The 15,000-nt window shown below is 37.8% G+C and overlaps 1 protein-coding gene across 2 annotated transcripts in view; it reads right to left on the bottom strand.

The window, feature by feature from the left end:
• Positions 1-8,545: 8,545 nt before the first annotated feature.
• Positions 8,546-15,000, bottom strand: part of LOC113827891 (DAZ-associated protein 2) — a 19,795-nt gene continuing 13,340 nt past the window's right edge. For both annotated transcript variants that reach the window (XM_027380835.2, XM_070135878.1), the window contains 2 exons: positions 12,284-12,499; positions 8,546-10,927 (listed from right to left, as the gene is read on the bottom strand). In XM_027380835.2, the coding sequence (XP_027236636.1) occupies positions 10,745-10,927; positions 12,284-12,499 (399 nt within the window). In that variant the 3' untranslated portion in view covers positions 8,546-10,744. The remainder of the gene's footprint in view (positions 10,928-12,283; positions 12,500-15,000) is intronic.

The raw sequence follows: 15,000 nt of genomic DNA, 5'->3' as shown, positions 1-15,000 counted from the left end.
TATAAACCTGCCGTGTTCTCATCACAGGTGTGTGAAACAAACTATGTTTGTAGTGTATATAAAAATGAACACGTATAAATCTACCGTTTTTTCAAACACTTTGAATGTTTAAGATTTTAATGTTTGTATTTGCTAATAGCGAGGTTACATGCTTAAACACAAATTGATTTCAAAATATAACTCTCTGTCTCTCTCTATCCATCTGTCTATATCTGTTCATCTACCTATCTATCTGTCTATCTACACACACACTCACACACATACACACATACACACACAAACACACATACATACATACATACATACATACATACATACATATATATATATATATATATATATATATATATATATATATATATGTAATATATATATATATATATATATATATGTAATATATATATATATATATATATATATATATATATATATATATATATATATATATATATATGTGTGTAATATATATATATATATATATATATATATATATATATATATATATATATATATATGATATATGTGTACTATATATATATATATATATATATATATATATATATATATATATATATATAGATGTATATATATATATATATATATGTATATAAATGTGTAATATATATATATATATATTTCACATTTATATACATATATATATATATATTTATGCATAGATCTAATAAATATATATATATATATATATATATATATATATATATATATATATATATATATATATTTATATATATCCATATATATATATATATCCATATATATATATATATATATATATATATATATATATATATATATATACAGAGAGAGAGAGAGAGAGAGAGAGAGAGAGAGGGGGGGGGGGGCTCAGTAATAACAAGCCACGGCCCTTTCCTCTCCTTGAATAGAAGTAAGGAGGGACGGACACACACACACACGCGCGCGCACGACGCACGAGCGTACGTACACAAATACACACATACACACATGCACATACACACACATACCCACGATGAACGCACGTACGCATACAAACATAAACACACACATATGTACACACCCGCTCATCCATAGAAGCAGATAAGAGAGACACACATAGAGGCAGAGAGTTGGAGTGAGACAGAGAGAGATTCTCATTGTCAATATCAGTATCACTATCACTGTCACTGTCACTGTCACTGTCACTGTCATTATCATTACCAATGTCAGTGTCATTGTCATTGCTATTATAATTATCATAATCACAATCATAACCATTTTCATCATTTTTATTATTTTCATCGTTACAGTGATAACAATAATGACAATAAGAATAGGAATAATGATACACAACAGTAATAATAATGATAATGACAATTACATATATAGATGTAATAAAAATAATATCTCTTTACTTTTATGTTTTCATTCATATTTTCGTAGCAGACACACGATCACAATTTCCAAGGCATTTCAGGACATAAACAAAAGGTTGTGTTCTAGTTATGAAACAACCATGTTCTTTTCTTCTTAAGTCTAACAGAATGCTTAGAACATTCAGTGCAAAAAGTTTGTTTTTTTTTAGGGAATAAGGTAACCCTACAAGTTATATAAAAAATGTAATGTGTGCAGCGATTGTGTCTATTTTGTGATATTGTGGGTAATTGAATTATACAATTTGGATTTATCTAATCTTGCATAATCATAATTTTGCAATACGATAATGGAAAAGTCTTTTACTGTCAAAAGGTAAATTATTTTCTTTATCCAAATGATTATAATTTGGCCGTGTAGCCTATCCTAAAATCTAATCTTTCATCAAATTTTACCCGCTCTTATTGAACTGAAATTGCTTCTACTGAGAAATGAAAAGACACTTGGTAAAGGCACTAGCACGTTAATCGAAATAATAGCGTTACTATTCCTTTACAATTATTCTGCTCGCGGTAACATGAAACGCATTTAAAGGGCTTTGGTTTTGGCCTTGGGGTCAGGTTTTAACAGGTTAATATTATCTACAATCAAGTGTATTATTGCCATCAGAGACGCTTGTATCTCTCTGGCTGTCTCTGCCAATCATTCTATGTCTTTGTTTATCTATATATATATGAATCTCATTCTGATCCCATACCTACAAACATGTACACAAACTCATGTGAGCGTGTCTGTGCGTGTCTGCCTGTATGTGTAGACACACACAGAGTCTCTTCCGCTTTTTTTCCCCAAATTGCTCTTAAGCCATCAGCTCTTGCCACAGAAATGCGTTAACAGCTTCACTTGAATTTTTCCTTTGATTCCCATCTCGTCTTCTCGGCTTTAGTCTTTTATTTTACGCTCGAGGCTCTTTCTGGCAAAAGAAAAAAAGATATTCTGAGGACGCACTTGGGCTGCACGTTCAGATTTACGTGTGAATAAAATATATAAAGGAAATGACACACTACACATTACACTTGCATTTGGGTTAGAGAGAGAGAGAGAGAGAGAGAGAGAGAGAGAGAGAGAGAGAGAGAGAGAGAGAGAGAGAGAGAGAGAGAGAGAGAGAGAGAGAGAGAGAGAGAGAGAGAAGAGAGGAGAGGAGAGGAGAGGAGAATAAGCTGGAAGTTGCTTAATGGTTAAACGCAAAACGCAAAGTAAATGTACTAGAACGTAAATGAACGTATAGTATCGAAAAAACAGAAAGGGGGACAAGTTAATGATTAGCTGCTATACGTCAACAGTACAGCTTTGATGTGTTATTGGAAAGGGTATACAGATGGGTAAAGGTGGAAGGGATGAGGTAGGAATAAGCAAGAGGAGAGCAGATGTATGCGTCTGCAGAAGAAACGGTTTTCAAAGCAGAAAGTGTGGGATTCCGTAAGGATTTCTGTTAGTGGTAGAAGCATCATAGGACTCATCAGATGGCACAGAAAATGTGATGGGAGTGCGTTTTCTGGTGTTCTTAATGGAAGAAACTTGAGAAGGAAGGTGAGAGCTACTTCTGACATGGCTAACATAGTCACCCAGTTCATTGGCGACTTGAAAAGGGTCAGATATGAGAGGATCTCGAATATGAAGGACAGGGGCTGGATGGGGGGTTGTCTGACAGTTTGTGGAGATCATTGTAGTGAGGATAGCTGAGGGAAAGCAGAGGTACAGGCTGCAGAAAAGCGTGGATAGGACAGAATGTGTGGGACTGGAAGAGAAACATAACAGCGTACACAGGGGTGGGTCAGAGCGTGACATGAGAAAGGGGTACGTAAGGCGAGTTTGACAGATATGCAAGCGGGCAAGAGACGTCTCCCAGCGTCTGACCTGATGAAAAGGTGTTGACCAGGAAGAAATTGATAGTTCTACTGTATGTAATTTATTGGTGAGAAGGCTTGACCAAAAAGACAGCAATAAGGTATAAAGGAAAAGTCTTAAAGTGGGGACAATAATCCACAGTTGGAATACGTGAAAAACAGGGTTGGTGTGGACATAGTGGCGGAACTTGGTGCAGTATCTGCCTTTTCATTACCTGGGATTCCGACATGGCTGGACACCTTTCAAAACCTGACAGATTTGTAGCGCGTAGACAGGAAGAACAACAAGTCCTGAATCTTACAAATAAGACTTTATGAGATAGTAAAGGGAGTCAGTAAAATATTGAAAAGGAAGGTAGGGAGAGAATAAATGTGTTTTAAGGCGAAAAGGAGTGCGTAAAGTTCTGTAGTAAGAACACTGGATTCAGGAGGGAGGGGGCATTAGAATGTATGAGTTGGAAAGACCACTGCAAAACCAACACCGGAGGGATTTGGAGCCATCAGTGTAAATATGGATGCAGGAGGAATGAGTAGAGACATGGTCAAGGAAGAGGGTGAGAAGGGCAGATGGGGTGATATCTGATTTTGTGGGTCGGGGAATACAGATGAGCTGGGGTGAGGTATAAGCTATGGAAGAACGGAATGGGCATAAAAAGGGAAGACAAGGAAAGGGGGAATGGGAAAGGAGAGTATCAGCGCGAATGGAGGAGTAGGTAAACGTGGAGATGAAGGTAGGAGGCAGAGATCGAAGGATAGTAAGTTTGGTGAGAGAAAGTTGGTGAAAGCGTACATAGCACAGGAGAGAGAGAAGGGCACAGCGTCGAAAGAGAGATGGCAAGCCTGACAGCGTACAGGCTCTCAACTGGAGAGGAGCAGAAGGCGCCTAGGGCTAAGCGAAGACCGCAGTGGTGGACTGTATCAAGATGAGCAAGAAGGGAAGTAGAAGCAGAAGAGTATATATGGCATCCATAATTAAGAGTTGAGAGAGTCAAGGTAGCATGAAGATGAAGGAGACATTTACGGTCTGAACCCCAGGATATATGAGTTCGTAAGTTCGTCAAATTTCTAATGGCGTGCAAATACAGGTCTCGGAATGATCAAGGGTGTCAACTGTACCTCGGGTACGGCGGAAACCAAACTGGGAAGGAGAGAGAAGATTGAGACTCAATATACCACATTAAGCGGAAGTTAACCATTTGTTCTATTAGCTTGCACAAGCAGCTAGTTAGAGCGATGGGGCGGTAATCTTGAGGGAGGGTACCCGATTTATTGGGTTTCAGGAGAGGGGGAATAAGGGCTTCACGCCGGAGAGGAGGAACACCTCCTGTAGTCTAAATGTGATTAAAAATAGTGAAGAGAAAGGACTGAGAGGAAGATGGAAGGTGTCGAAACATACGGCAATGAATACCGTCAGGGCCTTCATAGGTGCTGTGGTACGACTGGAAGAAAAAGATGACAGAAAATGTGATAGGAGTGCGTTTCCTGGTGTTCTTAATGGAAGAAAAATGTGAAGGTGAGAGCCACTTCTGACCTGGCTGAAATAGTCACCCAGTTCATTGGTGACTTGAAAAGGGTCAGATATGAGAGGATCTCGAATATGAAGGGTTGGATGGGGGGGTGGAGGGTTGCCTGACAGTTTGTGGATCCGCCACCAGTCAGCTGAGATGTAGATGTGATCGAGGAGATAATTTTGCCAGCTTCTTTAGTTGTTCCGAATTGTGCGACGGAGGTAGGATGATGATCTTTTAAAAAAGAGGGGGTGAGAATTGATCAATGGAAGTCTAAGTGGAGAGAAGGGGAACATAGAGGTCACGACATGAAAAGGATTGGATGCGCATGTCAAAGTGTGTGGGGCAATCTGAATTATAAATAATAAGGTCAGCTGTGGAAAGGAAGTGTTCTAAGGAACGGCTACGAAAGGTAGTGGTGAAATCACCCAAAAGAGTGTGACAGCAATTGAAATCGCCCAGTATGAGAAATGGTGGTTGAAATAGAGAGGAGCATTTTCTTGGATCATGCTTAGGTAGTTTCGAATGTCCTCAAGTGTTTCTTGGGGGGGAGTTGGGTGAGAAGGTTTAGGAAATGGAATTTTTATGAGGTGAAGAGTAGATGGGATATTGGAGTACCTGGACTGAGAATGGAAAAGGGATTTGATTGGGAGATAGAGGTAGAGATGAGGTGAGGAGTAGGGGGAAGGGGTACTGTGGAAGATGTATTGGAGTAGGGAGTGATCGAAAAATCTTATCGGCGTGCTTCCTGTCTGGCCTCTCACAGAGTGAGGCCAAGTTTGTATCTGAGAACTGGTACCTCAGACTCAAACTTGTAGGCAGGGCAATTCCTATAAAATGCATTATGGAAGCCACTGTAATAAGCATGTACGTAATTGTGCAGGGCAATCTGAACAGCCATGACCAGGCTGGACACAGTGACGGCAGAGCTGTGGAGCGACAGTGCTTTGCACGATGGCCAAAACGCCAACTTTTCTGGCATTGGGGGAGGTCTATTTGGTCTGACATGGCAAAATTTCCCAATATAGACAATAAGGGAAGGTCATGTCTACGAGAGGTTATCTGGGCAATATTGATGTATTGATATTCCTCTAGGAGGAATATTGTAGCACTGTGCTGATATAGCATCAAAGTCAGTAAGGTAGGCAAGTAGTCTTCTTCACAGTCTGACTAGTCCTTATCACAGACAGGACAATCAGCTGGGGAGATGGAAACAGTCCCGGTGCAAGTATTGTGTGAGGAGTGGGGTCGAGCAGGAATCGGCTTACCCAGCAGAGTTAACCTGGGTAGAGAGTGCATGGGCTTGACTTAAATGTAACTGTGACCAGGGTGTATAATCGTGACGGCTGCAAAAGGAGACTTTACCTACTTGTTTTTGGATGCAATGTTGGAAAAGTAGGGTATTGTCAGGAGGAATTACAAAAAATCAGGGTGAGGACGGGAGAAAGAGGTGGTGGTGTAGAGTGATAGGGTGGGCAATAAGATTGAAGAGTTGTAATGAGGAAGGAGGATGTAAGAAATGTAGACGATTGTGCAGGAGATGGGGCCAAGGATATTGGTGTTGAGGGAGGGGTGTCCTTTGGAGGCTGAGTTACCTGGGTAGATGATTCAGGACAGGTTAATTTGACAGTACGTTTAAACGAGGAGTGTGTAGTAGCAGTGGTCGGTGATCAAAGGAGAGTCAGTGCTTGCTAAACCGGAGTAGTTACATTAAGGGAGGCTATTTGATAAAGGGGCAAGCTTCAATGCCCCTTATAAGGTTACAAAATCTTCATTACTGGCCATGGTAAGCCTGAAATACGTGGGGAAGACAATAGGTCCACCCCTCAGGGTCTCCATGAAGGGTAAGGGCTAAACAATTAACCTAGGGAATACCGTGCCCATGGCTCCCTGATGCCGTTCATGAATAGCACAAAGTCAGCTTTTCATCCTTTCAAAACGCCTCACACCTTGGGAATTGACAGGAAAAGGAGTTGGGGAAGTTAAGAAAAAGAAAGAAAAGACCATGTAAAATTAGATCATGCCGAGGGCTGAGGTCCAATGTCAGGGTGATCCCCTACACTGGGCCTCAATCTCCGTCTCCTAAGACCCCCACCCATGAGAATAACAGGCAATGGATTGAAGTAGGATGCGACGGAAGGGGAGAAGAGGAGAAAGTACTATCGTCGCATCACAGTTGTGTAGTGGACTCCCCACATGTTCTATGCTAATACACATGTCAAATTTCCTTGCATTCTTTGTGAACATCCACAGACTCAAGGAGTAAAGGCGAAAAATGTTGCTGTACCTTTTCCTTTGAAGGTCAGTTTTTACAAAATTTTCCCCTTTCCAAATTTTATAGAAATACAATTACATAAATTCTGTATGAGGTTGTCGTCACTGTGTTTGTTGCTTTTTTGGCAAAAGTTTGAAGCTGCATTTATAGGAGATAAGTAATCATCCATAAGAAACAAAGGACCAAGCAATGCTATCATGTTTAATTCAATAAAGCAAACTAAAAGTAAGCTATAAGATTTTAATGTCAGTACCCCTAGATGGGTGACTTGGGATGGACCGAGGTGAAAAAAGGCAGCGAAAGGGGATAGTAGTAGCAGCATTCAGAGTAGCAATCTAAGGACAGCCAGGGGTTGGGGAACTGGAAAAGTTAAAGTCAGTGGGTCTAGCTGACAACTAAATTGGGGAATAATGTTCCCATGACTATTTAAGGCCTTTCACGACTGGCACAAAGCCAGCCTTTCATACTTTCAACACAGTTCACGCACATTAGGAAGTGGACAGCAGAAGGGGTTGGAGAAGAGAAGAAAAGGACAGGGGAAGCAGAAGAGACCATGCAAAATTAGTCAAGTCATAGGCCGAGGCTTAAGGTAGGAGATCCCCAATATTGTGCCGCAAGACTCCATCTCCTATGCCCCCTCACAGCAACAACACGCATGGCACTGGGGGGAATAGCATTGCAAAGCGGAAAAAAGGAGTCTTGATATCTACATGAGTGTTCATGTGCGCTAAGAGAGTCGCAACTCAAGGAAGCCCAATCCCCAGATTTCAGTCCACCAAGGAGATACAGTCGAGTGCTATCTTTATCATCATAACAACACTGATACAAATAATAACAGTACTGAAATATATATATAACTAAGAAATGGAGCAAATAGGTGAAGTCAGACTAGGTCAACTAACTGGCTTCACAGATAATAAGTATTTGTGGAGCCAACTATATTTCAAAAAATCAATCAATCAAATGATAGTGAACAGCGCACATGTTCGAACACCATATTAATGGGTTAAAATGTGTAACAGATTAATAAACAAGTAAAAAACCAGCTGTAAATTAACTACAAAAAAGTAAAGAAAATGGAAAACAAATGGCTACTCAAAAAGGAAAAAAACTGTGTACAGGTATAAAAAGTAAAGCAAAAAATTCAAAATTACAAGATTAACATTATAAGATAAATGGAACTTCATTTATTATTCATATTCACCAGTATAATAAAAAGAGGCCACTAAAAATAAGGCATCCACAACTTGAGGGGCATAATCACCAAATTAGCATTTCAAGTAAAATGTGTAGTTGGAGAAAAAAATTACAGACATCATGCATGTCTTTAAATTCATGATAAGTCATACAGATTTCAAATAGAAAATAAAATAATGTTGCATTGGCAAAAAAAATTATTCTTTATCTAGCCAACTTTATCCCTCAAATTCCATGCAACATATACAACAGATGTCTTCCTCAGGATTTCATAATCCTTGCGGAAAAGGAATTAGATGAGAAAACCATTTCTGTCAATATTTTATTGTTCATAAGAATTACCATACAATTACAATTCTGATAATAGTATATTCCTTAAATTCAAAACTATTTGTTTAGTAAGAATACATCAAGTTAGTGGTGATTAATACAAACAGGAATAGTAATGCTTGAGCATGAAAAATTCCCATTACTCTAATATTAAGGAAAAGGCTAAATAGCAACCAGTCTAAATATTCCTCTAAAATTTCCACTACACACCCTCTAAAATATTCTAGTAAATACAAGTAGGATAATATCCTTGCTGTCATATCCACAAATAGTAAGTAAATATAACATATTTATCAATCTCTTTCACCACTGGCAAGCAGATTTCACACTTCACGCATAGTACTGATGAGCACCTTGACCAGAGTTCCGAAGGGATTCTAAGTAGGCCATTTGAGAGAAAAAAAATCGGACTAGAAAATCCCTTGAGATGGTGGAAGTGATAATCATTATGATATCACATCCTATTATATTTACATACATAATACATACATATATACAAAAATACATACATACATCTAAATGGCTAGTATGTATCATTGTCATAATGTTGACTATGTATGTGCATTGGTATAAGCCTCTAGTGTGAAAAGTGAAAACCCCAAACCTTATGGAAAAACACGATCAACATCAACCAACGAACAACAATCTAGATCACATTCATGGAGCAATGGCTTACTTAATGTACTGTATTCCTGAGTACACAATAGTAGATGAACACTCACTCCGCCTTTGTTTTTTGTTTTCTTTTTTCTCTCTCTCTTGGTCATTTAACTGTGAAAATTTTGCAATACTTTGGCTGGCTGCAAAAATTCCTACAACACTGAATCTTTACATCAACACCCCCATGAGCTAACTGGCTGTCTAGACATCCATTATTTTAACTTGGCTATTCGTTCCAGTAACTGGAGTTTCTGAATTGGAATTTTAATGTTTTCTTGTAGAATTAATTCAAACTGCAAACAGGTATGACAGTGGATATTTTGAACTGAATATAATGCCAATGGTGAACCATTACAGAAATTCACTACACACAGTCCAATGAATTGTAGACAGAGATTAAAAATGAAACAAAACCAGTCTTTTCCTTTAAAGAAGATGAAGATACTTGCGATGGTATCCTCCAACAAAGTGTCACAGCAATACCTCCTAGAGAGCAGGAGTTGGAAAGAGAGTGAGGAAGTTTATTCATTATCTGAGACTTTATTGGGAAGGTCATAATTTGTGAAAATGTACACTGCATTACGATTTTTATCAAAAGGAATCAAAAAGAATTCAAAATGGTAAACAATACATTATTTTGAACCTTTTTTTTTTGTCTCTCTCTCTCTTTCTTTGTTGTTCTTTTATGCTTTGGTTATACAGGTACACCTAAATCACAAAATCATAAATCAAATTTAAGGTACTTCATAAATCAGTAACAATATATTACCAACAGCCCCTAGGACTCTGACAAGAAAAACAACTAGAAAAAAACAAAAAGAGACATCTTATTTGATACAATAACTTCCAATGTATCAGCCCGACTGGAGGAAAAAAAGTACTCAAACGTATCACTGGGAAAAAAGGCTTAACACAGAGTACAAAGGACATACTCTCCAAACTCTCTAAGACACTACTAAAGTATCCATGAAAACTAATCATATAATGATCATATATATTTATATCCACAATTATTATATATAATTATATATTTATCAACGACAATATAATATACATCTATATATAATTATTATATATAACTATATAGTATCCATCAATTAGAGTCTGTCCACATATAAAGTGGTCCATTGCAATTCTATTCACTCTAGTACACTGTCATAACCTTTATTCCCTTCCACCTCTTCCTACAATAACTGCAAAATGGATTATTACATTTTTACCCTGTTTAAGCATTCAAACAAAACTGCAAAGTTGACTTCTGAAGTCTTCTTTATACATATATTTTTTTACTTATTTACATCTTTGTTTTTTTTCTTCTTGCCAAAATACGTTGCCAGATTTGGTTCACACTACCATCTCTACTTTAAGAAAAAAAAAAAAAATCTTCTCTTCTCATTGGTCAGATGTCTTTCTACATCAAAAATAAAAAGTATCAAACCAAGAATATTCCAATCTTTTTTGTTTTTTTTTTTTGTTTTTTGTTTTTTTGGTCTTTTACATATAACCCTTACAACACTTTACCAAAAAGTGAACCCTCCACCTGACCCTCCACTGAGGAAGGAACCTTTCTTCTGACTCATCGATACTTGAGCACCGGAAGCAGCAGCCAGCTGAGCAGCATTGGGGGCAACGCCAGGTGGTGGGGGAGGGATGCTGGGCTGGGCAATGCCATCGAACCTGGCACCAGATTCAAAACCATTCTGAAGGAAAGAAATTGAGTCTCTTAGTTGTCATTTACATTACATTACCATTTTTTTTCTTTCTTTTTTTTTTTATCTAGGAGTACAGTTGGAAAAGCCATTAACATAAAATTATCCACAATAAAACATGTAAGTGTAATGTTTAATGTTATAACCCATTTACCAAAGGTGTCCCATACATGAGACACCCGGAAAAATAAACATTGCTAGGCGTCCCGCCAGTGTGCCATTTGGATCGGAGCTTGTGCTCCGAATATGTCACGGGCCATGGCTGGTGCGCGGGCAGATTTTGTATTTACCCAGAAAATATTATTTTCAGCTTCAAAATATACTCGTGTTAGTGGGTTAAGTGTTAATGGTCATATGGTATTTTAAGATGGTAATGTTAGTGAAAGGGATAGAAAGAGGGGTAGTAAAAGGAGTATGATAGTTATTTATAGAAGAGAAAGGGTCAAAGATAGAGGTTTATTTGATCAAATGGAGGATATTTATGCATCTAAGGAAGGAGAATAAGTTGTCAATGGAAAAGGCAGGGGCTTCAAAGAGAATGTCCAATACATTGCGGGGGACAATAAAGTGTAAACGGCAGCATATGTAACTATATACTCAGCATGTATATTTGAATAATTGCCTTCATTTACAGGCTCAGATCCATCTACAAAGTGTACATCAAAAATAAAAAATCACTTAAAACCCATTTATCACTTAATCTAGAACATGATTTGCTATGTTTGATTATTTCATCACAGCATTTCCCTTCTGATAATATTCTAAAAGTATTCCATTATTTAATGTGTACATCAGGAGAAAACTACAGGAGCCCAATTAGAAAACTACTCGAGTCCCAATAGTACAGACCCTCTTTTATTATACTAGTCCTCCTTCTATGCTACATTTCACAACCGAGTACTTTTTGGAAGCACTTACTAGCTGCAATATTATGAAACTTTCTCTTGCTATTTCAAAAAACATGTATTACAAAGACCTGTTTTGACACGCAAACCAAACTTTAAAATTTTGCACATTTAAATCATCTCTCAATTATACACAGTATTCACATTATCCAAGGTGAAAATTGTATAATTTTATTCAGATATTTCTTTCATCTGATTATCCTTTTACAAAACAATATATTTTTCTTTTCTTTTTTAAGTATAGCATTTGCTTCAATCTTTTGCACAAGCATTTAAATATACTGCTTTTCCCAATTTACAATATGATTAAATAGTCGAGGAAGAGAAGGATTTCATAAATACACAAAGCAGCCATGGATAAGAGCAAATGGCAGCTTAATCCTCCTGCTAAAACAAAACACAATAAGAAATACTTTGTTAACTCTAGTTTCACAATACTCACCAACACCAAAACATTCTGTCCATGCTGGAATGGAGGAGCTTGTGGAGGAGGTGGATAGTAACCCTGCAGCTGTTGTAGATACAGTTGTTGCTGCTGCTGTACATACAAGGACTGTTGCTGCTGCTGGTATGCTGCCTGCTGTGAGTAGGCAAGTTTTTGAGCTTGCTGGGCAGCTGCCAAGTTCTGATAGTATGCAAGAGAGGCTGGGTCCTTATCCTGCAATGCAAAAGACCAAATCAAAAAACAACATATATACAAGACTTTTTTAAAAATCTCCATATATCTTATGTTTAAAGCAACTTGTGCAGAAGGAGCCTTTCCATGATGTCATTATCTTGATAACATGTTTTTGATGATTCAAGTTTCTCTTTAATACCTATTCTTCAAGGGCCATATATATGAAGCAATTATATTGTTAACATTAGAAAGCTTATGTTTGGAAAAAACGCTATTCATTGCACTGTCAGGCCAGAGACAGAAAAAAAGTCTTCTAAAGATTTAACCATTACTGCCATGGATAAACAATTTATTCAGATTTTGAAGGATTACCAAATAACTAATTATTCAGAGAATCAATAATTCAATTTCAAATGGTTTTACTTGCAAATAAATATGCCTGTATGAATTATCTGTCTACTTTTAGAATAAATTGGAGGTATCTCAATTGAATGTGTCATTTGTAGTCTGAACAATCATGTCAAGTATTATTTACTATCATGCAGTAATGTGGATAATTCTACCTAACAAAAATGTTACAACAATCTTTATAAATAAAAATTCAAGTGCCAAAAACTTGTACCTTTATAACAATGCAAATAATAATAATAGTTACCCCTAATGCCACAGCAATAGGAGTAACTGATGCTATCATTCAAAAACTTCCTGGACCTAGATCATGATTTGGATCACCACCAAAATTCAACCCGCTAGAGGCAGTATATTTTGAAGCCAAAAATAATAGTTTCCGAGCGGCTTCAATATCGGTGCACAGGGCTGGCCCGGAATCTGCCCGCGCGCCAGCCACAGCCCGCGATGGAATCGGAGCATAAGCTCCGATCCAGCGTCACACTAGCAGGACACCCAGCAATGTTTATTTTTCCAGGTGTCTGACATGTGGGACACCCGTCGTAAATGGGTTCATGGCATTTATGTTGGGCCATAAAAAAACAATGATAAAAACTTGTTCTTAACATTTTAAGTTATCACACAAACAAACAAACAAGACTCACTAACCAACACTACCAAAAATATGACCTCATTGGTGGAGCTAATACAGAGATAATAACACTGCATAAGGGCAGCAAAGTCTTCATATTGCATAAATGTGTATGTGGGCTGATCCTACAAGCCTCATACCCACGAGTCTCCACTCAAGTCTAATGCCTAGATTTTAGGACATAACCAGGCACAGTGTCACTAACATCTAAAAAGTTAATCAGTTGGATCCAGTTGCATCACGGAAATCATTGGGCCAAAAATACGGGCACTGGGTTACATAAGTGGCCAATATCCCAATATGCGCTAACACTCATGAGCAGTGACAAGAATCTGTGTTTCTCATTTGCAAAGTTATATGTGTAAACTTTTTTAGCTTTTTTGCCATCTTCTAATGTTCATATTTGCCTTTTGATTTGCAGAGACTCCATATCATCCCTCTATGTAGTAAATAACTCAGTACAAAAATTATCATATGAGCTATATATGCTATTTTTTCATAATTTTTCAAATTTCCATAATACAACCTGAAACTGAGAATAGTTTGGGCAGTTTAGACCTTACATTCAAAGTTGTACTATATCAGATTGGAGTATCAAGTCAAACTATATATTTGGTCTCAGACAAAGCAAGGTAAATTTGTGGTCTGGATTGAAGCTGCAGAAGTCTGATGCCGAGCATGGGGTTGAACTGGGTAACTATGAATTGAAGGAAGGTCCAGCTCTTTTCTCTTGACAAGAAATTCAGCAGTCATTGGGCAACCAAGAAAAAATTTCATGGCCTTGTGTTGTAATATTTCAAGGGGTTTCAGGGAACTAATGACTGGGCTTGCATAAAGGGAAAAATACATCAAAGTTAGGACTCTTGGGAAGGCACCTATGTATTTGTTATTTATGAATTGTAAAAGTCTTAAACGCTCCAAGCAATGTTCCCTGATGTTTTGAACAATTTTCCAAGTGGAGCAAGAATTGCAAGACATTGCAGGGTAGCAATCAGCGTAACACCTAGAGGCTTATCTTTGCAATGCAATAACTTGTCCACCTTGGAATGTATGAAAGTTTATGAGATCTGGAAATATACTTAGTCTTGATAGGGTTGATTATCCAAAGGAAGCACATTTATTTTACTGAACCTCTGAAGAACACAACACATTCCCCTTATCACAGACCAGAAAGAGAATGTCATTAGTATAGGATGTGATACTGCATAGGTCTTCTAATTCACTGCTTAGCTTGCAATGAGTGTTTTTTTAACCAACTTGCGCCAGGTGTCGCATGTATGTGACACCCCGGAATATGGACCATGGCTGGCTGTCCACCAGCGTGATGCTAGATCGGAGCTGTGCTCTAATTTTGTCGCCTGAGGTGGGGGATACACGGGCAGGTTCCGGAACTGGCCCGTGCGCCAATTTAGATACTGCCCAGAAATGGGGATTATCTCTCTCGAAATGGACCATAATGGGTGGGTTAAATAGTAAAGGGGACATAATTTCACCATAAGCA

This window comes from Penaeus vannamei, chromosome 21, assembly GCF_042767895.1.
Source record: "Penaeus vannamei isolate JL-2024 chromosome 21, ASM4276789v1, whole genome shotgun sequence".
Classification (NCBI taxonomy): domain Eukaryota; kingdom Metazoa; phylum Arthropoda; class Malacostraca; order Decapoda; family Penaeidae; genus Penaeus; species Penaeus vannamei.
This window is presented reverse-complemented; position numbering and strand designations above follow the sequence as displayed.